Genomic DNA, 24357 nt, shown 5'->3' with positions numbered 1-24357 from the left:
CTTCCTCACAACCAAGGTACAGTTACTGTCTGAAGAAAAAAAAAGGATAATTTCAATTTGTTTTACCTTGCTTTTGATTGGATAGGGCCCTGAGTAGTAGATCATATACAGAAATTAGCTTGCTTGCTCATTAATAATTATTAATTTACCCCCTGAAGGGATGTCACTCCTGTTAAGGTTACTAAAATACAACCTCCATACAGATGTAGGATCTTAAATTTGACCTATATAGCAAAAATAATCCTGCAGCAAAAGTATTTGAACACAATGTTGCTTGATCTGTGGTAAGGCTATTAGCTGGCCAAAAGTGAAATGAAAATTCCATTACTGTTAATATAACCGTGTGTTAGTGTGGGTTTTCAGTGAATTTACAGTTTAGGAAAATTCAGGAATATTCTCAGCAACAAAAGAGTGATCAAATTAAGATCCTACATCTGTACATGGTCATGTTGTAGGCCTACATTGTGATGGCTTAAAATAACTGCTCAGTCAAAATCTAACTTTTAAAAGCTCATCTGTTAACTCATACCCAAATAATGTTTTTGACTCATTCTATACTTGTATTTGTGGCCAAAGTTTTTGGCCAAGACGTCTCAATGAGGGGTTTGATTAATCTCGCCCAGGCGCCCATGTAGGCATGTTTTGCACTGGGTGAAAGTTGATTGCATTCATTTTGGACTTGGGCTGCCTTCAGGCATGAGCTAGGTGCGATGTAGGAGTACGTGGAGTAATGAGTAGGACTCTGTGTTTTAAAATGCAAAAGTGATTGCTTTTGAGCTTTATCTGCCTTCCCAATGAAAATGAGTTAGCAAATTCTAACATTTGTTTTATGGAAAATATATGTATGTTTCTGGATGATGCACCATGCTGCCTTGTTGACAAAATGACCGAGCAGCGTAGATTACTGTTCCATTTGAGAAGGGTGCTCTTCCCTCCCCTCTTTCACCCGATGATATAATGTGCCTTTGCCAGGTACCCCGCTGCTCAGTATAATCGAATCTGCCCACTGACTCATTGGCTGAGCTGGCCAATCAGCTGTTTACTTGTCATGGATATTTTTATCAACCGGTATACGCCCACACCATTCAAACACAGAAAAGCTGCTTTTTAACTTTTTTATTCTTTTTTTTTCTTCCAAGAAAGATATTTCACTCATATTAACCAGGTTTCCAACTAACCTTTTTATGCGAGTAAAGTATATGTCAGATATAAAATGTAACGACAGGCCTGATGGAAACTGAAAGGTTTTCGGTAAACTTTCCAAATGTCGACAAAACAAAATACACTAGACAAGGTGGGATCTTTTTTGTGTCTGTAAAAATGAATTATGTGAGAAATGTCAGTGGAAATGCTTTTAATAATAATGTCATCATGTAGGCTAGGGTTCCCCAACTGGCGGCCTGGGGGACAAATTTGGCCCAAGTTTTCTGTGAAGATGTGTATATTTTAATTTTATTGTTGGTCATAAAAGACTGTACAAACACCAGCAAATCAGCTCCAAGTGATTTTAGATTTGCAAATAGAGAGATATACAGTATGTGATCGTATACAAATGTAAGCAAGGTTTGAAATGATTCTGTTTTAGTTAAATATTATATAGTTTGGGCTTCTTGAGGTCAATTTGCAGTTGACAAATGATTTGTAGTTATGTTCTGGCATCCTGACCATCCACTCAAGAAAAGGAAGAAAACAAAAAAATCAGTCCACGGCTGAATCTAGTTGATGATCCCTGATGTAGGCTATAAGTGCGCTCTAGCCAACAGTACTGTATCTGTGCACTGTTGACTGGAGCGCACTGCCAATACCGGAGTGGGAACATTCAGCTATATAATGCCATTTTTTGGGTGAGAAAACCATAAAAAGAGTTGAATGTGATGGAAACCCATTTAACTTGTATTTTTTTTTTGTCGGTACATGGGAATTTAACCGCAAAAGCTATTTTTACGTGCACTACGTCATCACGCATAGCCTTTAATCTGCAACATCTCTGGTGGAAAAATGCGCATTTTGTTTTTATGCAGATTCTTTTGAATATTCACATGGAAATCTGTCACCATTAGATGAAAACCTAGCTATAGTAATTAATTATAGATCATATTTTATAGAAATTTGGAAACACTGGATAGCTACTTTAAGAGGCTTTACCAGCTTCCACACTACTGCATGTTGTTTCAAGATGTTTTAAAGGAGTATGTTCTCTCTGCAGTGCAACAAACAAAAGAATTAGCATTTCACAATAGCAACACGTGACATTGTCCAACATGCAGGAGACATACTGCTCAAGTAACTCCCCGCAATATAACACCACCAACATAGGACAAAGCTTAATATTGGCTGTGTAATGCAATCAAACAAAAGTTCATACAACGGCAAATGTTAAAGGAAGCTTCTGACTAAATCTATCCAAGCTGAAGAGAAACAAATGTAACATGAATGAAGTCTTCGATTAGCACATAGAAGTTCCCAAGAGTGGATTCAGACATAGTTTTAGTCTGTGTACAGTATGCAAAAATGAAATATTACAGTTTTTGATTGTCTATAAAGCCAAATTACTGTCCTATAGTCACTGGGTCGAAGTTTTGTTGCTAATTGTATAGGTAATATACAATACCCCTACCTTACCAGGAAAACTGAATAAGAATCAATGCAGACATCATAACTGTTTTCTCACACAGTGATAAAAGTAATTAATTACTGTATATCAACAATAGAAATCCTTTGAATCGAAGGCTGTTTGAAAAGCGAATGAAAGTTTCAGAGTTGTGTATAGCCCAACATTGCATAGTAAACACGTGAAATAATTGATTAAGCAAAAGAGCGAGTGCATGATCTTGCCTTGGTGACATGAAAGATTTCATATGGAATTAGGTGACAACCATTGTCAAGAGTAAAAGCATTCTAGTGTTTTTTGTGTGTCCTATTTACAATCTGAAGTTCTCACAGCTATTGAACTTTCCTCTTAAAAAGCAACTTTCATGAAGAAAAAAAAAGTGTTCATATCTGATATGAGTTGTAGTCATGTGTATCAACTCTGGTAGAAAATAAATCAACCTTATGGTTTAAAAACTATCATTTGGGGCTTAAAGGTCCAATGCAGCTGTTTTTATCTCAATGTCAAATCATTTCTGGGTAACAATTAAGTACCTAACTGTGATTATTTTCAATTAAAATGGTCAAAAATAAACAAAAATAGCTTCTTATCAAAGAGGAATTTCTCAAGCAAGAAATTTGCTAGGACTGTCTGGGAGTGGTCTGAGTGCGGAGGGAAAAACTGTTATTGGCAGAGAGGTTTGGAACTCTTTGTTTTTGGTCTATTAACTAATTTATCACCTTAACTAATTTACCACCAGGCAGGCCAAAACTACACCCCACCAAAACCAGTCTTTTACATTTTAGTCATTTAGCAGACGCTCTTAACCAGAGCGACTTACAGTAGTGAGTGCATACATTTTTGTACTTTTTTGTGCTGGTCCCTATGGGCTCTTACACTAAAAGGGCATTATATCATCATTTTCACAATTTCACAGTATTATTCCAACCTCATAGTGTGGCAATATATATAAAACACAGGGAAATCACGTTTTTGACTGCACTGGGCCTTTAAAGACAGGAATTTCTGAGCCTGTCTGAAACAGAATGTTGGAAAACCGTGATGTAGCATATGTTATGATTGGGCTAAACAAACGATGCCTCTCTTTTCATTTCGTAGCATCATTTTAAAATACAAGGAGCCAGATCAGTCAATTTGTTGAGATATTCAGTTAGGCTTGTCCATGTCACTAATGCTTTACATTGAAATGAGAAAGATGTGAGCATTGCAAAGTGGCATCGACTGGCAGACAATGTTCAGAAATGCAATGCCACTCTCATGCACACCTGTAAAGCAAGAGCACAGCACCGCCAAAGCAAAGGCAAGGCCATTCTTCATTGTAAATGCACAAGTGCTATGTACAGTAACTAGTCAAAGACTAACTATATTGAAGTGTGGATTCATATTACAATCAAAACACACCTCTTTGCAAGGAACTTAAGTTGAATCCACTTCATTCCATGAACTGTGTATTGCATAGGCTGTTTGCTGAGAAACACTAGATTCCAAAAGCCTTAAAAGATGAGCCAAGGATTTGTCTACTGTGGCACTGTGAACAAATGGTAATGTGTGTTTAGTACAGGGGTGTGAAACTAAATGACAAAATGGCCAAAATTTGAGGCAATAACACACTTTGATTATTCATACAAATTTGAAAGTGCAGATTTTATAGGTTTTCTTTTTTTGGTGTTCAAGTGCATAAATTTGTTCTCACATTTATGGCTTTTAAGTAACAGACGCATAGAATTCAGGCAGGACACAGTCTTTTGGTGTGCTTGGAGTTGTAGTGGCTCCGCATGTCCTTGCGAAGGCGAAACTTCTCCCCGCAGACGCCACAGATGTACAGGTGCACGTCCATGTGCTTCTCCAGGTGCTCTCCGCTGGGAAAGATCTGGAAGCACACCTGGCAGATGGTCTCGCCGGCCGACAGGTGCGAGATCATATGGCGCACATGGTCGTGTTTGAGGAAGGTTCCCTGGTCACACACAGGGCAGACATAGCGCGCCATGCCCTTGTGCATGTCGGTGTGCAGCCGAAGCTGCCGCTCACGCAGGAACTGCTTACCGCACGTCTGGCAGGTGAACTGCTTCTCCTTGGTGTGGACGGTGTAGTGCTCCCGCAGGTGGCAGCGCTGGTAGAAGCCCTTTCCACAGATGGCGCAGAAGTGCTTGCGCCGGTGGTCCGGCTCGACGCCGCCATCCTCCAGCAGGGCGGGGCGGAACAGCTCCTGCTCGTGGCAGGCCAGAGCATGCTCCAATGCTAGGCTCTCACTCTGGAAAAGCAGGCCACACTGGGGGCAGGCCAGGTCACCCCCCTCCAGCAGCCCATCGTCCATGGCCTGCGGGTCCTCGGGCAGGGGCGAGTCTGCCTCCTCACCATGGGAGTCGGTGTCCGCACCCTGAGGTTCGCCACAACGCTCAGCGTGCTCCTGCAGTTGCCTCCCCTTGATTAGGACCTGGCCACACCTCCCGCAGGCACAGATGTGGCCCATGTGGCTAGAGATGTAGTGAGCTGACTGGTCCTCCTTTGTGAGCAGTTCCCCGCACAGCTCACACGGTGCACTGTCCCCATCCTGCTTCTCTTCTTTAATCTTGCGCATCTTAACAGGTATGCCAGAATCCTTGTTGCTGGACATGTGCCCTTCGAATGGCTCGTTGCTGTCGTCCATGACTGAAACACAAGCCTCGGCCTCCTGGTTAAATTGAATCGGTTCCCTCATAGTGTCGCTGAGTGCACTGTGCCTCGCACTGATCTCTCCCACCTGAACTACCTTAATGCCATCCATCTCGGACACCACGTTTTCTTCCAGCTCCACCTTGATGGTGATATTCCTGGCAGAACCAGGCTCGTTATCCGTACCAACTGTCATGGACCTGATCACTGTGTCAGCGTCTGACTTGTGGTCCGGCCAATCCTCTTCACCCTTGCAGACCACCCTGTGCTCCTCCATCCCCTCAGAGGCCGAGCTCTCCACCTTGCTGGAGTCGTTGTCTGCCTCGGAGCTGGTTCTGGGGACCTGAAAGGCCTTACGATTGGTGCAGGTGAGGATGTGCTCAATCAGCAACTTCTCGCAGCTAAAGACAAAGCCACAGTCGTCGCAGGTGTATGTGCGCCCGAAGCGGGGGCGCTCTTTCAGGGTGGCACTCCTGCCACCGGGCCTCTTGCGCAGGTCACAAGGCTGCTCAGCCACACTGTCTAGAAACGGTGGTGGTACTACCAAAGGGGATGCCACATCCTCCACCACAAGTGGAGGCCTGTTGACTGGGACAGGAATGCTTGGTCGCACAGGCACAGCAGTGATGGCAACTTTGGGCAAACTTTTAGGTTCCCCCTCTGGGGTGCTTGGCTTCTGCTGCTCGTACATGCGGACTCCAAACATCATTTTTCCTGCAATTGCTGGGCCAATGGAGGAGGAGGAGCTGGATGAGGTGGTGGAGGAAGAGGAGGAGGCCGAGGAGGACGGTGTGAGGTTGGAGGCATTCCTGATGTCCCTGAGGTCCTCCAGGGTGTCTGGGATGTAGTACATCTGCAGGTAGGCCATTGAGACCTTGAGCTCCTCAAACTCGTAGCTGCCCACCACGATGCAGCCCAGGTACATGAGCTGCAGGATGAGGTCGAAGCACTCTGCGCTTATCTGCATGTTGCTGAGATCCATGCGAGCTGTCCCCTGCTGGTCCCGGATGAACATCATGCGGAAGTAGGAGCTGCACGCAGCCAGCACTGCCTTGTGGGCCCTGAAGTAGATGTCGCCAATGGCAATACAGCAGTCGCACAGGAAGCCCCACTCCCGTTGGTTGTTGAGCTGCTGCAGGACATGCTCGCTGTGGCTCGGCCTCGCCATCACCCTGGAAGAGTGAAGGGGATAGCAGCAAATTAGCAAAGCAATGCTTCAATCTAAAGATGCTACATTTAGATATTTAGCCGGTACCAAATCTGTTTGAAAACACAATTGCACATCTTAAGCTTAATTAAGTGGTTATTATCCCTGTACAATAACCCTCATTAAAAACAAAGGTTAAATAAAACAACAAAGGAAATAAAAAACTCTCACGCCTTAATTAAGTTCTCAGAATAGTGCTAAACATTGCATGTTGAAGTAAAGTATTTTTAAAAGGTTTGCATGTGGCACATACTTAAAATAACATCACCCTAAAGATAATTCTTGTCACCCAGGTATGTACTCACACAAGACTATATTATCAAATTGACGATTTCAAAACGATCTAGCCTAATTTTATAATATACAGTAGAGCACATTATGTCTTGAACTAGTGTGGCGGCATAAAGCCTAGAGGTTAGAGAGGTAGGCCTGCAATCGGAGGGTTGCTGGTTTGAATCCCACGTACGATGGGGAAATGTCTGTCGGGATTCTGGTATTCCATCTCCTGACTTTGTGCCCATGAGCAAGGCACTTAATCCCTTAATGCTACACTCTAACAGACCCTGGCCTCCAAACGCTCAGTGTGTGTGTGTTTGTGTAAGCGTTCCCCAGGAAGCCGTGCTTCTCTGGAAGCAAAAAATACACATATCTACAGTATATAGCTAGCTTATCATTTTTATTTAATTTACAGATTTACAGTGATGTCAATTACAGATTTTCTACAGTAACAGTGTTTACATAGTGGAGTTCAGTCTGCACTGCATTTGTAGCCTTTTTTAAAGCCTATAACATAAAATGTACTTGAACTTAGTTAATCACAATGAAATATCTGTTTGTTTAACAGCTGTAGACGAGTCTATCAATGGTCTACTTTGATAATGTGCAGTGAGGTGATGTCCTCTTATTTATGGCTCAAAAATAGCCGTTTCTTTGTCGGTACTCGTTGACTGCTCAAATCCCGCCCACCAATTTTCATTGGCCTGTTTTGGAGACTAAGTCGTGCGGGCATCGTGACTGTCAATCATACCTCACTAAAAGTAACGATGACCTAAACAGCTTTACAATCGTTCCAATCGAAGCATCAGCGTAAATTAGTGATTATTATTTCTTGTTGAAAATATCGGGAGGACCAAACAATGTGAAACCAAAATGGAGAGACCTCCACGGCAGTGGCAGTGTTGTCGGGAAATCTCACGCAAGCACGCACTGCCACCCCCGCGCTCCTACCCGCATTCACTCAATGAGAAAAAAGGCACAGGGTTTTTCTGAAAGCAGGAATGTTTACTCTGTGAAAACACTGAATAAATACTCACCGACAATAAATGGGGCAGACTGTGGATGTAGTAAAACTCAAGTTGGGGTGTACTGTCCAGAAGTTCCACCTGAACCGCTTTTATCCAACCATAAACTTGTGACGAGAGTAATCGCGAGGGCGAAGCAAGCCCCTTCTGCAGCACGGATGAAAGAACTTCCGCACAGCCGCTCTGCCGAGCTCGTTCACCGCACTGAGCGAGATCCAGCCCCACTCACGCAAATCCAAACCTCCCGAGACTGGGTGTTCTGTAACAAGGCAGTGACTAGGCTGCTCAGCTGGACGCTTACAAGTAAAATGGACGAACATAGAGACTGTGACTGTGGCATAGGCTATTTAGGTTAATAGCGCCAATGCATAACATTAACAAGGTTTATCTTCCTCCGCATAAATTTGTTTAAAAGCCTAATTTTATTGCCTATTTATTTCGCCTCCATATGCACTTACTCGAATAACAAACCGATAACGATGGTGTAGGTACACATTTGATTAATCTTAAAGTTTTTACAGAAGTAGGCTTACATCTTGATAGGATGTTAAGGCTACATTTCAGCATAAAGGCACATTTGAAAAAAGACCAAATCTCCAAGGCGTATGTTTATGAGGCTGTACTACTTGGTTATTAGAACTTTGAGGCGCTCTTAAATTGACTGAACATGTCATGTCAATTTTATAATATATTTAGAATGTTACCCTTACTTCAACGTTTGTCAACCAACGACATATGTTTTAGGGGAAAGTAAAACACGGTATTTACAAACTGTTCACACCTTTTATGACAGAACAGCAAACGTACAGTAGGCTACTGTATAGTCACGTGACGAATAACACCCTCAGGAGACAATCACATAGGAAGACGCGCGAGACCGTGCGAGAATTTCTCTGTGGCAACAAATAGGCTACGTACGAAATATAAACCTTTATTTAATATATATTTCGCAAATAGGTGGTAAGAAATACTTCCGATTATCGTATTTGCTTTGTTTTGCAAATAGGAGGGGATATCCAAATGCATGCATTGGGGCCCGTGTGGGTTATCGAGGCTGTTCACGGTTGTTGATTTTGTCTAGAAGGAATACTTGATTCGGTCGGCAGGAACACTTGATAGGCTACAACGCAGACGTGTGTGAATCGATGTGATGCTGTAGTGAAACAAGCTGGCGAATATATCTTGAGACCGCCTGTGGGTTGTAGGCTACATAGGGGACTGGCATGTTGACCATCATTTAGGATGGTATTTTTCAGTTATTTGCATATTTCATTTGAAAGCTGACCCCTTTATCTGTGGCGGTTGCAAGAATGCATGCGTTGCTATGTCTGACAGTCCATCATATTGTCCCGTCTGCTTTGAAGTAGGCAGCATAAATGGATACAATTAAATAAAGGGTTTGCTACAATATAAACATGCCCTATCTATTGCAACAATGTAACGGTATATTATATCGGCCCACGCTCTGTTACAATGTAATAACCTTGCCGTAAGTATACATCGACATAAAATGAACTGTTTTTATGTCAAAGTAATTATTAGGTTGCGGCTCCTCAATGTTTCATCTTTTCACACCGGAAGTGAAACTCTTATTACCTCAGATGTCAACAGGTAGAAAGTTACGCAGATGCCAACATCTGGCCAATAGTCTTTTTTTTTAGGGGGGGCGGGGTGCTTCTTTCAGTTTTTTGACCAGTAGAGTACGCCATTGTTTCAGCAGCACTTTCAGAAATTCCTTAACGCATGCTTCAGAGGTGTGACATTTTATGAACATATGTTGGGTGTGTTCTAGAGGCCGAGAAAATAGTTTGATCATATAGAATCACATGTTGTCTTTGCACAGCAATCAGACCTCGCCTGGGTTCCAATAGTATTTGTGTTCATTTATTGAGCTTACCTGGCACAATGGAACCAATTTGAATAGTCCCGGAAGTGCAAACTCCACCCCAAACTATCTGAAAGGAAGCGAATACTATTTTAACCCAGGTCTGCACAACATATCCTCTCCTGAACCTAATTTTTATATTATGAATTACTATGTGCGTATATTTATGTGTGTGACATGAGGTGGAGTGGGGGGTATCATGGACGTGTCCAGCCACAGCCTGTTCCTCTTGCAGCAGCTCAACATCCAGAGAGAGTTTGGCTTCCTGTGCGACTGCACAGTCGCCATTGGCAACGTGTACTTCAAGGCCCACCGGGCCGTGCTTGCAGCCTTCTCCAACTACTTCAAGATGATCTTCATTCATCAGTCAAGGTTAGATGAATACTGCATGACTATTGCATTCTGTCACACTAAGGGTGTAATTTAATTTTACTAGGCAAGTCAGTTAAGAATAAATTCTTATTTTCAATGATGGCCTACCAGGGAACAGTGGGTTAACTGCCTTGTTCAGGGGCAGAACAACATATTTTTACCTTGTCAGCTCGGGGATTTGATCTTGCAACCTTTCAGTTATTATTCCAACGCTCTAACCACTAGGCTACCTGCCACCCAATGAATGCCTATGTGTATAGCAAGTCCCTTCAAGTAAATAGTTGGACCAAATGTTTTGGTCTTGTTGTACAGTACCAGGGTCTAGTGACCATCAGAGGTTGTTTCAGTGATATTGGGGATTAGAACGGGTGTTGTGTAAGTTGTCTCACATTGCACTGATTGTTAACCACATGTTTCTTTGGCTGCAAGAATAGATTAGTAGAATAGAATTGAGACTGGCAATGCACTTGTGTGTTTGTTTTTGTACATTGTATTACCTGAATGTCCTGCACTAGAGAAGGTCTTAACTAGTTTGTATACATATATCTAACTTTACAAAATCCGAGGGATATTTTGTTATTAGAGACAGGATAAGGATAAGAGCGTCTGCTAAGGATAAGAGCGTCTGTGAATGAAATAAATGACGTAAATGACGTAAATGAAATATGAATGTGCTTCGAGAGTAAAGGCTAATATACTCTCCCACTGTCTATCGTCATCTTTATAGTGAGTGCATTAAGATCCAGCCCACGGACATCCAGCCAGATGTTTTCAGCTACCTGCTCCACATCATGTATACGGGCATGGGCCCCAAGCAGCCGGTGGACCAGGGCCGCCTGCAGGAGGGCATCAAGTTCCTCCATGCCTACCAGCTGTGCAGTAAGCCTGGTGAGGGTGGGCCCGATGCCATCACCGCCGACCTTGTCCGCATGTCCAACCTGTACGGCATTCAGATTTCATCCCAGTTAGCAAACAAGGAGGGTACTGGGGTCCCTAAAGGTAGTGCAGGGGCCCGAGGAGGGGGCGGCCCCGAGGACGGGCGTTCGTCCACTCGGGCAGGCCGCTCCCACGCCACCCAGTTTTCGATGACTGTGGGGATGGAGGGCATCCCCTCATCAGGCCGTCAGCCCTTCTCTGGTCTCCTCCGTGGTGTCTCCTCTATGGCTTCCGGCGACGACTCAGACATCTCAACGCGCATCAAGCAGGAGAGGGTGGAGGAAGAGGGAGAGGAGTGCCATCAGGCGCCAGGCGGGGGAGGGTCCCCAACGTCTCCTTTGGCCCAGGGCGGCAACCCCTGCCAGGGCCTCTTGTTCAAGGATGGCCCCCATGCGCTGCTGTGCCCCCAGTGCGGCAAGCGCTGCTCATCCCCCGAGGGGCTCCGCGAGCACCTGTTCAGCCATGCCACCTTCGCCCTGGACCCCAGCGGACTAATGGAGGGCCTCTCCCAGGGTGGGGGAGGGGACACAGTGGGCCCTGAGGACCAGCAGCAGCAGCGGGGGTGCCCCCAGGATCAGCAGGATGCAGGCTACCTGGAGGAGGCCCTGAGACAGAGCCAAGCCCTAGCTGACGAGCTAGCCACCGAGCTAAGGCGGAGCAGGGGGGGTATAGCCGGTGGCACCAGTACACCCCCCACCACCACCATGACCACCTCTACTACCAGTCACACACGAAAGCGCAAGATCGCCTGCTCCGTGTGCAGCCTGCGCTTCACCCAGAAGAGCCAGCTGCAGGAGCACATGTACACGCACACGGGCAAGCCGTCGCGCTACCATCGCTACAGCCACCTCTGCAGCCAGCTCATCCACACTTCTGGGCACTTCTGCAAGGGGCCACCGGAGGGCGGCGGGATGGCGGCAACCACTACAGTAGCGCTGGCGGAGGAGGCAAACAGGGATGCTCAGGACAACGGCAGCTCCTGCTATTCGCTAGACTCTGAGATCTCGCAGGAGAGCGTGGACAACGTCGCTGTGGAATGAAAGCGAAAACAAACTGTAGAAATGAAAGAAATACATCAACTCCCATTTTACATAGGTGATGTGCTGGAGTCACCACCTAATTTGATAACTCTTGTTTGTGTGATTATGCAGTAGCCTCTCTTTTTTTTGTGTGTTTTCTTAGAAACTGGATTAACAATGGTAATTGGTAAGAACTATGTACTTATACTTGTTACAAGGTAATTGACATAAGTTATTCCCTTACAGTTACCCGGGGATAACAGCTATGTAATAAGAAGCGTTTTGTGAATACATCTTCATTCACCCATCTGCACTCACCAGAGACTGCACATCTGGTTCGTCTTCATTAGGGCACAACAATAGTAAAATGTTTTTGCAATGGAAAACAAAACTTTGTGATTCTTATTGGACGATTCCAGATAGTACCTCCTGTTTCACCCTGTTTGAGTTTGTTTTCTTCAGTTTGATTCCTACTGAACATGACCCTGTTTCACTTACGTTCCTTACCTTTCGTCATTATCGTTCCACTGATCCGGTTTCCACTGATCCGGTTCGTCATTATCGTTCCACTGATCCGGTTTCCACTGATCCGGTTCGTCATTATCGTTCCACTGATCCGGTTTCCACTGATCCGGTTCGTCATTATCTTTCCACTGATCCGGTTTCCACTGATCCGGTTCGTCATTATCGTTCCACTGATCCGGTTTCCACTGATCCGGTTCGTCATTATCGTTCCACTGATCCGGTTTCCACTGATCCGGTTCGTCATTATCGTTCCACTGATCCGGTTGTATCCTGTCCTTTTGTCAATACCGTCATCTCTCTGTCAGTTAGATGAAACCCTGTGATGTGAATCCAGTGTAAAGTGTATGTTCTTTTATTCAGTGAACGGTTGAATAGAATAGAACATGGTATTTAAAAGAGGAATGTGTTGTCTCTCTCTCAGTTGTCATATTTTACCAGCTGGTATATTGATTGGAAATTAGCAAATACTATGTATCTGCATTGTTTTCTGAAAATGTGCACTCTCAGAAATAAGTAGCTGTTGAAATGGAGCTTGGCTTGTTGTTATGGAGGGTTGTCAGGGTTACAGGAATTTGCAAGGGACAAATTCTTACGCCCACAATGTTGCAGTACACAATTGATGTATGGTAGTACATCATTACACATATTGGAACATTTAAATATTTCCCTCCAAAATCATGAGCAGGGGCTTGGTGTTCCATTTTCTTTCTTTAATCTCAACAAACTAGCACTTACAGTATATCTAAACTTGATCATTAGCAGAGAATTTGCTTGGCCAGCTTCATTCACCTTCAAGAAGTGTGTACTAGCTATGAAAATGGACGTGTATGCAAAAGAAGACAAAGTCACAAGTGTCATCCCAAAACCTTTAAAGCTGGAAAACCTGGGGATGTATTCAAGCGTCACAGGAGAGCTGATCTAGGATCAGGTCGTCCCCCCCTGTCTTATTCATTCTAGATCTGAAAGGCAAAACTGATTCTAAATCAGCACTCCTCCTCTGAAATGCTTAACACATACGACCCTTAGCAGTGTTTAACTACAGAGGAAACATGTTGAATGGGCTTTATCCTGCGCTCCTGAGTAGCACAGCAGTCTAAGGCACTGCAAGAGGCGTCACTACAGTCCCTGGTTTGAATCCAGGCTGTATCACATCCGGCCATGATTGGGAGTCTCATAGAGCGGCGCACAATTGGCCCAGCGTCTTCCAGGTTTGGCTGGGGTAGGCCGTCATTGTAAATAAGAATTTGTTCTTAACTGACTTGCCTAGTTAAATAAAAATTAAAAATCCTTGACAACTTAAGAGGAAGGACTTATTTTAGCTCATAACAGGCTAACATGAGTAGAAGTAGCCTGACGACTCACACTAAGTTCTTCCGCTGCTCTGTCGTTGGCTACATACTTCAATCTGAGACTGCCATCATTGAAGTTGTTTTTGGTGACGAGGGGCATTGTACAAAACAAAGTATTCGCATTTGGTAAAGGGTGGAGGGTTGGGGAGGTACTCAGATCCAGACTCATGGCGGAGAAAAAAACTAAAGTCTGTGGGCGTGGCGTAGTGTTTGGCCGGAGCAAAGAGTCCGGGTAGCCAGGCAACAGTAGAAGTGACTAAAAGAGATACTCTGAACTTATTTAGTCCTCTAAAGCTTTATGATTGTGCGATTGTAGATTCATATTTGACGGATATGTGGCAATGGCTATCAGAGTGTGTAATGTCGAACCAGGAACCTGTATGTACTGCGATAGACAGTTATAAACCTAGGATTATCAAATTGACCTTTCTGGGTTTGTTTCCATTCTATCCTGTTGGTGTGTGTGACCTCTGGTATGTTTCAGTTTGCTACTCTACTATGGCTTTTCCACTTTGTCATACACTTTGTCGTTACCACGTGGCTGTGGTTTCATGTTTTCTTTCATCTGTGTCACTTTTCCATACATGGAAAATGTTTTGTAAATAAATATATTTTTTAACAGATTGTCTCATGCAACTCGTCTCATTGATAGGTATGTTTACAATTCAGAATTCCTTTCCCTCTCACTATTTCTGTTTGTTTAATGCTGCATGTAATTGCGATGAGGTAAATGTTACACACACACCAGTGTCTAAATACAATGGCTGTTTTCCACAGGAGGTTGGTGGCACCTTAATTGAGGAGGACGGGCTCATGGTAATAGCTGGAGTGGTATAAGTGGAATGGTATCAAACACATAGTTTCAATGTGTTTGAAGCCATTCCATTGACTCCGTTCCAGACATTATTATGAGCCGTCCTCCCCTCAGCAGCCTCCACTGCTTTAGTCCCATGCTCTACCCTTATCCCCGAAGTGTAAAAACACGTTCACTCACTCATGGAAGTAAAAGCAAGATTTACAGTGGTAACTTCAATCAGCCTATGATTACACCAATACAATGTTTTTAAACCAGTGAGGACAGAGAAAGTAGGACACACTTAGAGAAGGTTGGAGAATCTCAACACAGCTCAATTTATAGAGCACACCTAGTATGTTCCCTAGCCTGAGTGCCAGTCTGTTTGTGTTATATCATGCCGACTCCTTGTCACTCATTGTCATGCCAAACTTCGCTAGACAAGGACTGCAAATGAGTAAGCAAGAACAGCAACATTTCTGGAACCAGGCTTTATGTTCCCTGTTCTTGTAGTAACAACTTCTTACCACCAGAGGACACTTAAGAGCTGAAGGACACATCCCCAGAAGGTACCATCAGGCATCTCTTCTACCCGGTGCTTATTGGTCTGCGTCACAATTTTCATTCTCCACCCTTTTCCACAAGTGTGCACTTGCACACGTTCCCGACATGGATTTAACAAAGGTGGAAACTCCCTCCAAGCCAATGCTTACACCAATCATGTGCTTTTAAATCCATTATGGGGAGTGTGCAAGTACACACTTCTGGAAAAGGGTGGAGAATTGGGAGTGAAGCAGGTTAATGGAACAGCTACACAGAATGTTTTATGTATCCCTCTGGAGCTCAACATTAAAATATTAAAACTGACAGATGGCTCTGAGACAGCACAATTCTCTCTCAAGCACTAGGTTAAGTATATTCTACTTTAATATAGGACAGCTAGTGCTGGAACCCATCAAACTCTTACTTGTGATAATAACAAAATGTCCAAAAATACATTGTTACAATCTGCCATAAAGTAAGATTAAGCCGAGGCTGTAAGAACAATAAGTAGTACCCCACCCTCCCAATCAAATGGCAAATTATTATTGTGCCTTAATTAACAGAGAAGAAACATGATGAGAAGAAACTGAGAAACTAAACAGAACTGTAATGCTTCAAATTGGTCGTTTCTTGATGATAGGTAGGTTATAATGAAATATAAGATAGCTCTATTGCTATAGAAACACACTGCAGGCTTCACTGGGGAAGATCATGTTCACATGTTGAAGCTAAAAATAGGTAGATCGGGAGTGAGATTATGCATGTCTGTCCGATCATTTAATTGGTGACCGTTTTCAAACAGAAAATATAGTTATATTCATAAATAAATATCCACCAGCACGTTATACACATTTAACATAAAACAACAGCAAATCAACCAGATATTACTCACATAACTCAATTAGAAAAGGTCATTTTTCTCCTCACAATTGAATTAATCCTCACCCGTCACATTAAAAGACTGTCAACACCCTTCACTCCTCTGAAGTGATTAACTCCGTAGCCAGATCTCAAGGGGGTGATCACACATACAGGACATACTGCTCATGGTCATATCAGAGAGTTGGCTCATATTATTGGATTACACATTGTTTTGGTTAAGAGAGCCTGGTATCCACCTCTAATGATGTCATTGCTGTTTGCCTCACAGTCCCCCACCTCTAAAAGAGGCCTTTGGGAAACCAGCGAGCCTCCATATATTGAATGTTGTGCTGCACCAAGACAGATGTTTGCTGGTCTTGTTTCCAAATACTGCAAATCTTCTCTGAAGTCCAGGAGGTCAAGCTATGATGACAGAATGACAGCAAATAGCCACCTGGAGACTAGGTTGTATTTATCCATATACACCAGGTCTCAAACTGTTTAATCATTATTTTCCCATGACAGAATGACATTCACACAGAAAAACGACAGCACAGAGTTCTATTCGGACTAGGGTACCTAATATTTTCTTATGACAAGTTACAGGTGTAATGCTAAGCGTTGTATAGTCTCTATACACATAAGAGAGAAAGCTTTTTAACTGAGCAATGTATGCTTAAACATCTATTAAACAGCAACCAGAAGGCAAGCCACTATTCAATAAGAGCCTAAGACTTTCATCGTGTGAAATAATCACCATATCTTAAATACATCATCAAATGTTTGATTAATTAAAATTGGAATCGGTAGCGGTGAAACTGCCGTGTCCATTTGTGACAATGACGTTACATCAACAACCAGCACTGTTTTTTCCCCCCTCTGACATCGTTACACGTCATTGCGCTTGCGATAGAACAGCAGAGTAATGTACCACGATGCTGGTTGCTCATTGGCTCAAAACAAAAACAATAACAAATACGCCTGGGGTGGCCAGTGGAGCTGTTTCCGTATCGCGGATCTCAGATTTTTAAGAACTATAACTTATTCAAATTAACAGATACATTTTATCTGAGAATCTGAGACTTTCAGTTCTATAGGTAAATAAACCGTAATTGAGGTATAAGGACTATATTTAATCTGTATCACTGAAGCGCTACAGATTGTGCGCTAGAAATGTAAAGGTAATTTCCGATTGAGGTGACATATGCAGTTTACTGAGAATGCAGTCTCCGCTAACGCGGGAACATTGCCTTGAAAATTCAATCACACAATAACGCTGAATTTCTGCGATATGGATTGAATAGAGCACTTAGTTCCACCATTTTCAAAACACAGTCACACTGAACAGTTAAAATGTTTGTGATGGTAATTGTTAAAATTGAGTGCCACCTCTTGTACAATATAAGAGAATATATTGTAAAAATGTATTGTGTCAATACGGTTCTCTGGTTTAGATTTATATGAACAACAGCAGTTTGGTCTGTTAACAACAAGTTGTAACCAACAATAACTTTAAAAGTGGTTTACAAATGTATACTTGTCTAATTTAAAAATATATATTTTCTCAATAATCCTGGGTCGTGTTCATTAGACACAAAACGGAAGAAAACGGATTGAAACAGAAACTACTGGTTCAATAAGAAACTCACATTTTTATTTTCTGTTGCAAAATGTTTTCAAACATTTTCCACTGTCTGCCGTAATGAACGCAACTCTGCTGATCCAAATGGGGTCATACATACGTGTTGTCACAACATGCCGGAAGGGGGTGTCAAGCGTGATCTCGACTCCCTTGCGCCTCCCTGTGTACAGTGGTGGGAGTGCCTCTCTGTTCCATCGAGAGCTGCTCCATGGCAGCCCTCATGGCTGCCTGGACCAAGAAGCGAGCCGTCTGCACTAACAGGTTCTCTCCACACAACAACAAGTCCTGGTCGTCCTCCGTCAGGAGGCCACTCTTGCCGCTTTCATCCCCCACCTCATGGCCATCCTGGTCGGACACATCCTGGTCTGAGTCAGCCCCGGGGGTGATGCTGATGTTGGTCGAGGGCTGGCCATTCTGCACAATGTTATCTTCCGTGATCCTGCAGAGCGTGTCATTCTCCTCAGATGCATCAGCAGCGTCCTCGGCAGCATTCTCTAAAGAAATTATCTGATTTGAGTCTGAGGGATACTCATTAGTGTCCATGGCAACGCTGTTGAGTGTATCGATTATCGCACAGTCTGACTCAATGACCTTGTCCTTCTCTAAACACTGGATATGATACAGCTCATCTACTCGCATCTCGTTAGCATCCATGGTAACATTGATGACCTCACTGAGATTTGAGTCTGTGCCAGTTTTGGCACAAGTCTCAGTTTCCCATAACTTAGTTTTGAAAGAAGTCTCAGGTTCCAATATCTCTATTTCCTTTGAATCATCCGTTGGACTGGTCACTGTGTCTTCTGTATCTACCTCTGGTCTTACAACGCTTGTCGGGATGGGACTCACTAGTAGGGACTCTGGGCTCGTTGGGGTGTCTGTTGGGCCTCCGTCCTCGGGCTGCAGGGCGCTCACTTCGGCACACACTGTCACTCTCTCTGTACATTGTCCTCTAACCTCAGCCCCCTTTTCCAGAAGCTCAACCCCCTGGATGTCAGATGTGCACTGTTGTCCCGTGTCTTGTGTCCCCATTGGCTCCACCTCAGTCTCCTTGTCTCCAGTGTCCTGGGTGTCCTTGTTTCCAGGGTCCTGGGTGTCCTTGTCTCCAGTGTCCTGGGTGTCCTTGTCTCCCAGAGGGAGCACAGCTGAAGGTGCCCTTCTTCCACACATCAAAAAATGCTGAAATGTCTTCCTGAAGGTCACTGACGGTTGTTGTTGGACATCTTCAGAGACCTCCTGTACAACATTTCCCTGTTTTGGCCTTTGGCCGCGGACGTAAGACGGTGTCAAGAGCCGCTTGAAGGTCGGCCACGTCCGGATGGTAAACCTGCGCCTCCTTTTCATGACATTGTCAATGTCAGGAGCATTGCGGACACACTTGTCACTCAAGGAGATGGGGTCTTCTCCCATTGACTTTGCTTCAGTATGAGTTAGTCTCTCAGCTTGTACAACTCCCTGGTCACCATCCTGGATCGAAGATTTTGCAGCGTACTTCTTCCTTTGTCTTCTGATGCAAATGAGAGCCGGGGAAAATAACCTTCTCCAGCCATGCTTTGTTGATTTCCTCGTCTTACTGTGTCCTTCCAATTGGCCTTCACTGGTCTCATCCTCATCTGAGGTGGAGCGCCACCTTGAGGGCTCAGTGGGTAGTTCAGATGAAGCTTGATCCTCATCCATTTTTGAGGTTGTACAGATGTCGTCTGAAGTGGCTACAAGTTGTGATGATCCCGTCTCTCCAGCTTCTATATTTGACTGTTTGATGGAGGAATCCATTTGAGTTCCATTGATGATGTTCACTCTTTTGTTTCTCTTCTTAGAATGAGCCTCAGACCTGTCACCTCCCTGGTTGTTGGATTTTGATTTGCCCAGGAGGAGTCTGGGTGGACCAGTCAACTTCCTCTTCAAGACAACTTTTTCCTGACGCTGTCCATCTTGGCCCCCCTCAATCGCCATTGGTTAGTTTATAGCCCAGCACCAAAGTGAATGCTACTGATTGATTAGAAATGAAGAACACACCTCACTTATGCACAGCAAGCTGTCATGGAAAAGTTCTCTCTTCTAATTACCAACAAGGAAAATCCTCAAACCTGGGGAACATCAACAGAGAATGACTAAATTAGAATTGTAATTGTCATGTACATTGCCATGTTAATGAATTAATTCCAAACGTTGATTAACCTTCAGTTATGCCCAAAGCTACTGTAATCATGTATGTACAGCATTAAGCCATTAGTCTACATTAAATACAGTGAGCTCCAAAAGTATTGGGACAGTGACAAATGTGTTGTTTCCAGCCCTTTGGATTTGAAATGATACAATGACTATGAGAGTAATGTGCAGACTATCAGCTTTAATTTGAAGGTATTTTCATCCATATCGGGTGAAACTACAGCATTTTTGTACACAGTTCCTCTATTTTAGGGGACCAAATGTATTGAGACAAGCTTAAAGTAGTCAAAAGTTTAGTATTTGGTTCCATATTCCTAGCACGCAATGATTACATCAAGCTTGTGGTTCTACAAACTTGTTGGATGCATTTGCCGTTTGTTTAGGTTGTTTCAGATTATTTTGTGTCCAATAGAAATGAATGGTAAATAATATATTGTGTCATTTTGGAGTTACCTTTTATTGTAATATGTACAAAAAGTGCTGTAATTTCTAAACGGTTCACCTGGTATGGATGAAAATACCCTCAATTTAAAGCTGACTGTCTGTACCTTAACCTCATAGTCGTTGTATCATTTCAAATCCAAAGTGCTGGAGTACAGAGCCACAACAACAACAAATGTGTCACTGTCCCAATACTTTTGGAGCTCACTGTATATAAGATCACATGAGCAAATTTAACAAAGTATTTTCATAAACTGACTGACAGAAGTTAGTCTTTGAGACAGCTTTCGGGTATGATATAACTGAAGTAAACATTTAGGTTGTCAGGTTCATATCACATTGTTCCCAGAAAAAGCGATCAATCTGACTCAGACTGATAATGTATAATTCAATTACACAGATGTTTTCCTAAACATGCCTCTTAGAATGATGGACAAGACAATTACAGGCTGGCTCAGTTGACTCATCGTGTTTACCTTGTTATAAATGGCTGCTTAGTTTATAGTTTTCCTTGAATGATCGCAAGTACATAGCTGTGTCCTTTATCTAAGATTAAATTACTATATGAATTCATTTATTGATCTGAAAATGAGACAAATATCCATAACAAAAAATGTATAGGGCTATTTAGCCTATCTGAAGGCAGAACATTATAATCATATTTCAAGCATCACCTGCCATATAATGTATTATAATGTTGTCCCCTTTATAATGAATTCATTGAAAAATCATTGGCTCAATATCAGACAGGCTATCAGCTTTTAATTTCTAATATCTAATACATTTCAGTTAAGCTAATTCCAATGATCCAAGCTCTCATCAGGCTATTGAATTGAATGAGTTTGGGATATTGGATTATGCAAGCACATGCGACAGTTATCATGCTATCAGTAATATGCTGTAATTTATATTTTTGGTTACAATTTATCTTTTTCCTTTCATCTAGGCTGATGAAGCTTGTTTGCATTTATGGCGCCAAATGATCTTTACCAACTAAACGATGAACCCTGCACTCCCTCTCACCACCTTGCTTCACATGCGAAACGGACAGATGACATGCTTGGTTGAGTTTTAAATCTATTTACTGGTCAACAATAATATCCTGGAAATACACGTATAGCCTACCTGGGTCTACCTGATAAAGCCTAATCCTGAAGGACAAAATTAGTCGGAGGTTATCGGTTGGCGTTGACGGCTATAGTAGAAATATCCAGTTTCCTTCAACTACAGTGCGCCCCTGCCACTGCCAGGCTTGAGTATCCTTTTCAAACCCATGCCTGCTCCCTGCCTGCAGCGAGCGAGAGAGACTCCCGCGAGCAGCACGAAGGTAGCGTACCCCCCAGTTTCCATGGAAACCAGGTGATTGACAGTTTATTTAGAGAACTATGTCATTCAATAAAAATATACAATGTGTGGAGGCCTCTTAATCATATAAACGTTACTGAGGCAGGACAGAATGGACTAGAGTAGCCTTGCTATCCAATTTCTGTAATGTCTTTAGATGGTATGCATTTAATATTCAGTTCTGTCTCTTTCAGTTGCTCCATCCATGAAAACACACATATCCATCATTTAAAACGTATAAGAGTACCGTCAATTCATTAATACATGTTTGTGTGCAGATGGTTGCATGTGAGCTATCAAGATTTAGATGCAATGAAAAATGCACTGACACCATATTTAAAAAAATTCAGAACTGACATAGTGGAAGAGACATTTTCTTTAGTGTAAAATAAAAAAAATGAAAGTAGAAAATCCCTAGCCATGATAAAAAAAACATCCCATCTTTCAAATCAGACACGCCCCACCTACAGGATTTTACAAAATAATCTTAAAAATAACCTTAGATTAGTAACCATGTCACTAAAATAGCCTCATTTATTTCATGAAATGTGTCATGTTTAGCCCTGAAGAAGACTCTGTGGAAGATGAGTTAGCTATAGGCCTATCTGTTTTATTTTTGTACACTGCGACTTCAACTTCCACTGTGAGTTCACATCAGAGTTCCCTCATTAAAGTAGGTTAAAGGTCACATAACCTATATAGAAAATAGAGTAGGTCGATTTTTGTAGACAAACAGTACAGCATCTCATTGACATATTAAGATAAGACATGTCGCCAACAGTGGTCTTAATTAACCATAGATTTTTACCCAAGCTGTCACTATTATTGCCCATGTCTCAATTCTTTAATTACAGTCACCCTAACCTCTGAAGAAGAGTCAACTGAAGATGAAGTAGGAGGTAAGGAGGTAGATGGTAAGGAGGTAGGAGGTGAGGAGGTGGTTAAAGGCTTATACATGTAAATATAATCAATTCACTATATTTCTATGGCAGAAGGTACATTGTGAAGTGTTCCAAGAAATGAATGAAAGAGTCGTAAACAAAACGCATTGGGGGCCTTGGCAACTACAACTGACCACCTGATCATGATACTGTACCATCTTGAGAGCAAAAATAGACCACTGACAGATGGCACGGCCATATAACCATAACCATACGAATGGATATTGACATCATAAAGACAATTACAGTGCCTTCAGAAAGTATTCACACTCTTTGACTTATCCATAAATGTTGTGTTACAGCCTGAATTTAAAATGGATTAGACTGAGATGTTTTGTCACTGGCCTACACACAATACCCCATCATTTCAAATTGGAATTTTGTTTCTAGAAATATTTTGAAATTAATAAAATATTTAAGCTGAAATGTCTTGAGTCAGTAAGTATTCAACCCCTTTGTTATGGAAAGCCAAAATAAGTTTAGGAGTAGAAATGTGCTTAACAAATTGCATAATAAGTTGCATGGACTCATTCTGTGTTCAATAATAGTGGTTAACATGATTTTTTAATAACTACCCCATCTCTGTACCCCACACATACAATTATCTGTAAGGTCCCTCAATCAAGTACTGAATTTCAAGCACAGATTCAACCACAAAGACCAGGTAGGTTTTTACTTTGAGCATGGTGAAGTTATTCATTAGGCTTTGTGTGGTATATCAATACACCCAGTCAATACAAAGATACAGGCATCTTTCCTAACTCAGTTGCCAGAGAGGAAGGAAACCGCTCAGGGATTTCACTATGAGGCCAATGGTGATTTTAAAACAGTTAGAATTTAATGGTTGTGATAGGAGAAAACTAAGGATCCTCCACCAACATTGTAGTTACTCCACAATACTAACCTAATTGACAGAGTGAAAATAAGGAACCCTGTACAGAATACAATATTTAATAACATGCATCCTGTTTGTAACAAGGCACTAAAGTAATACTGCAAAAAATGTGGCAAAGAAATTAACTTTTTGTCCTGAATACAAAATGGTATGTTTGGGGCAAATCCAACACAACACATCAATGAGTACGTCTTCATATTTTCAAGCATGGTGGTGGCTGCGTCGAATTGAATTCAGGCACTGTATCTAGAGCTCTTGCAAGGTAATCAGATGGATTCAGCATCCGTAATATATCAGTTAATGGTTAGGTGTGGACCATATTTGGAACCTAATGTGCTCCAAGGTCTCCTGGGTAGGAACAGAACAGGAACAAAACCATCAGTATAGACGCTAGGTTAGCCTGTAGCTGAGAGGAATGCAAATGTGAACTCTAACTTTATTTTTCAGCTCTTGGCTAAAACATTTTGAGATCAAATGTGTGATTTTACCTTGGAGTTCTGGTGCTGTATACTTACAGAGTGGGCAGGCTTTAGTTCTAGCTGTGCACTAGTACACGTGATTGAACGAACCAACTAATATTCAAGCTCTTATTTTAGGATTGGGGTTAAACACCACACTTTTTTTGTACTACCACAATAGATTAACAAAGGGCAACTAACCAGAGAGTGTTTTTACTGTATGTGGAATGTGGTGCCACTATATGATCATAATAATAGTAACGCTCTCAATACTGTTGCCTTTCATCAAATAATTCACAAGCATCATTTACAAGCAAAGCTTAAAAGAGTCACCAGTTACTTGCTGACGAGTTAATGTCTGCATCCCAAACGGCATACATTTTTGTAATGGTGCCCCGTAGGAATCAAATGCCCTA

At 42.6% G+C, this 24357-nt stretch overlaps 3 protein-coding genes across 4 annotated transcripts; 1 reads left to right on the top strand and 2 right to left on the bottom strand.

The window, feature by feature from the left end:
* Nucleotides 1-1101: 1101 nt before the first annotated feature.
* Nucleotides 1102-8035, bottom strand: zbtb1 (zinc finger and BTB domain containing 1). The gene is made up of 2 exons (XM_014143839.3): nt 7784-8035; nt 1102-6435 (listed from the first exon to the last, which is right to left on the bottom strand). Exon 2 carries the CDS (start codon nt 6429-6431, stop codon nt 4338-4340), a length of 2094 nt encoding a protein of 697 aa, XP_013999314.1. The 5' UTR covers nt 6432-6435; nt 7784-8035; the 3' UTR covers nt 1102-4337.
* Nucleotides 8036-8413: 378 nt separating this feature from the next.
* zbtb25 (zinc finger and BTB domain containing 25) lies at nt 8414-14476 on the top strand. 2 transcript variants are annotated; one of them, XM_014143841.3, is made up of 3 exons: nt 8414-8731; nt 9839-10028; nt 10756-14476. In XM_014143841.3, the coding sequence occupies exons 2-3, from the start codon at nt 9856-9858 to the stop codon at nt 12002-12004; spliced, it is 1422 nt and encodes a 473-aa protein (XP_013999316.1). In that variant the 5' UTR covers nt 8414-8731; nt 9839-9855; the 3' UTR covers nt 12005-14476. The 2 variants fall into 2 exon arrangements, with proteins under 2 accessions (XP_013999316.1, XP_082817777.1); XM_082961651.1 differs by having other exon boundaries at nt 8415-10028.
* Nucleotides 14452-21577, bottom strand: si:dkey-1h6.8 (uncharacterized). Its single transcript, XM_014143838.3, has 2 exons — nt 21429-21577; nt 14452-19780 (listed from the first exon to the last, which is right to left on the bottom strand). The coding sequence occupies exon 2, from the start codon at nt 19644-19646 to the stop codon at nt 17826-17828; it is 1821 nt and encodes a 606-aa protein (XP_013999313.2). The 5' UTR covers nt 19647-19780; nt 21429-21577; the 3' UTR covers nt 14452-17825.
* Between the last annotated feature and the right edge of the window lie 2780 nt (nt 21578-24357).

The sequence above is a fragment of the Salmo salar genome, chromosome 15 (genome assembly GCF_965601325.2).
Source record: "Salmo salar chromosome 15, fSalSal1, whole genome shotgun sequence".
In the NCBI taxonomy this organism is placed as follows: domain Eukaryota; kingdom Metazoa; phylum Chordata; class Actinopteri; order Salmoniformes; family Salmonidae; genus Salmo; species Salmo salar.
The sequence above is the reverse complement of the archived record's forward strand: the minus strand, read 5'-3'. Positions and strand labels throughout refer to the sequence as shown.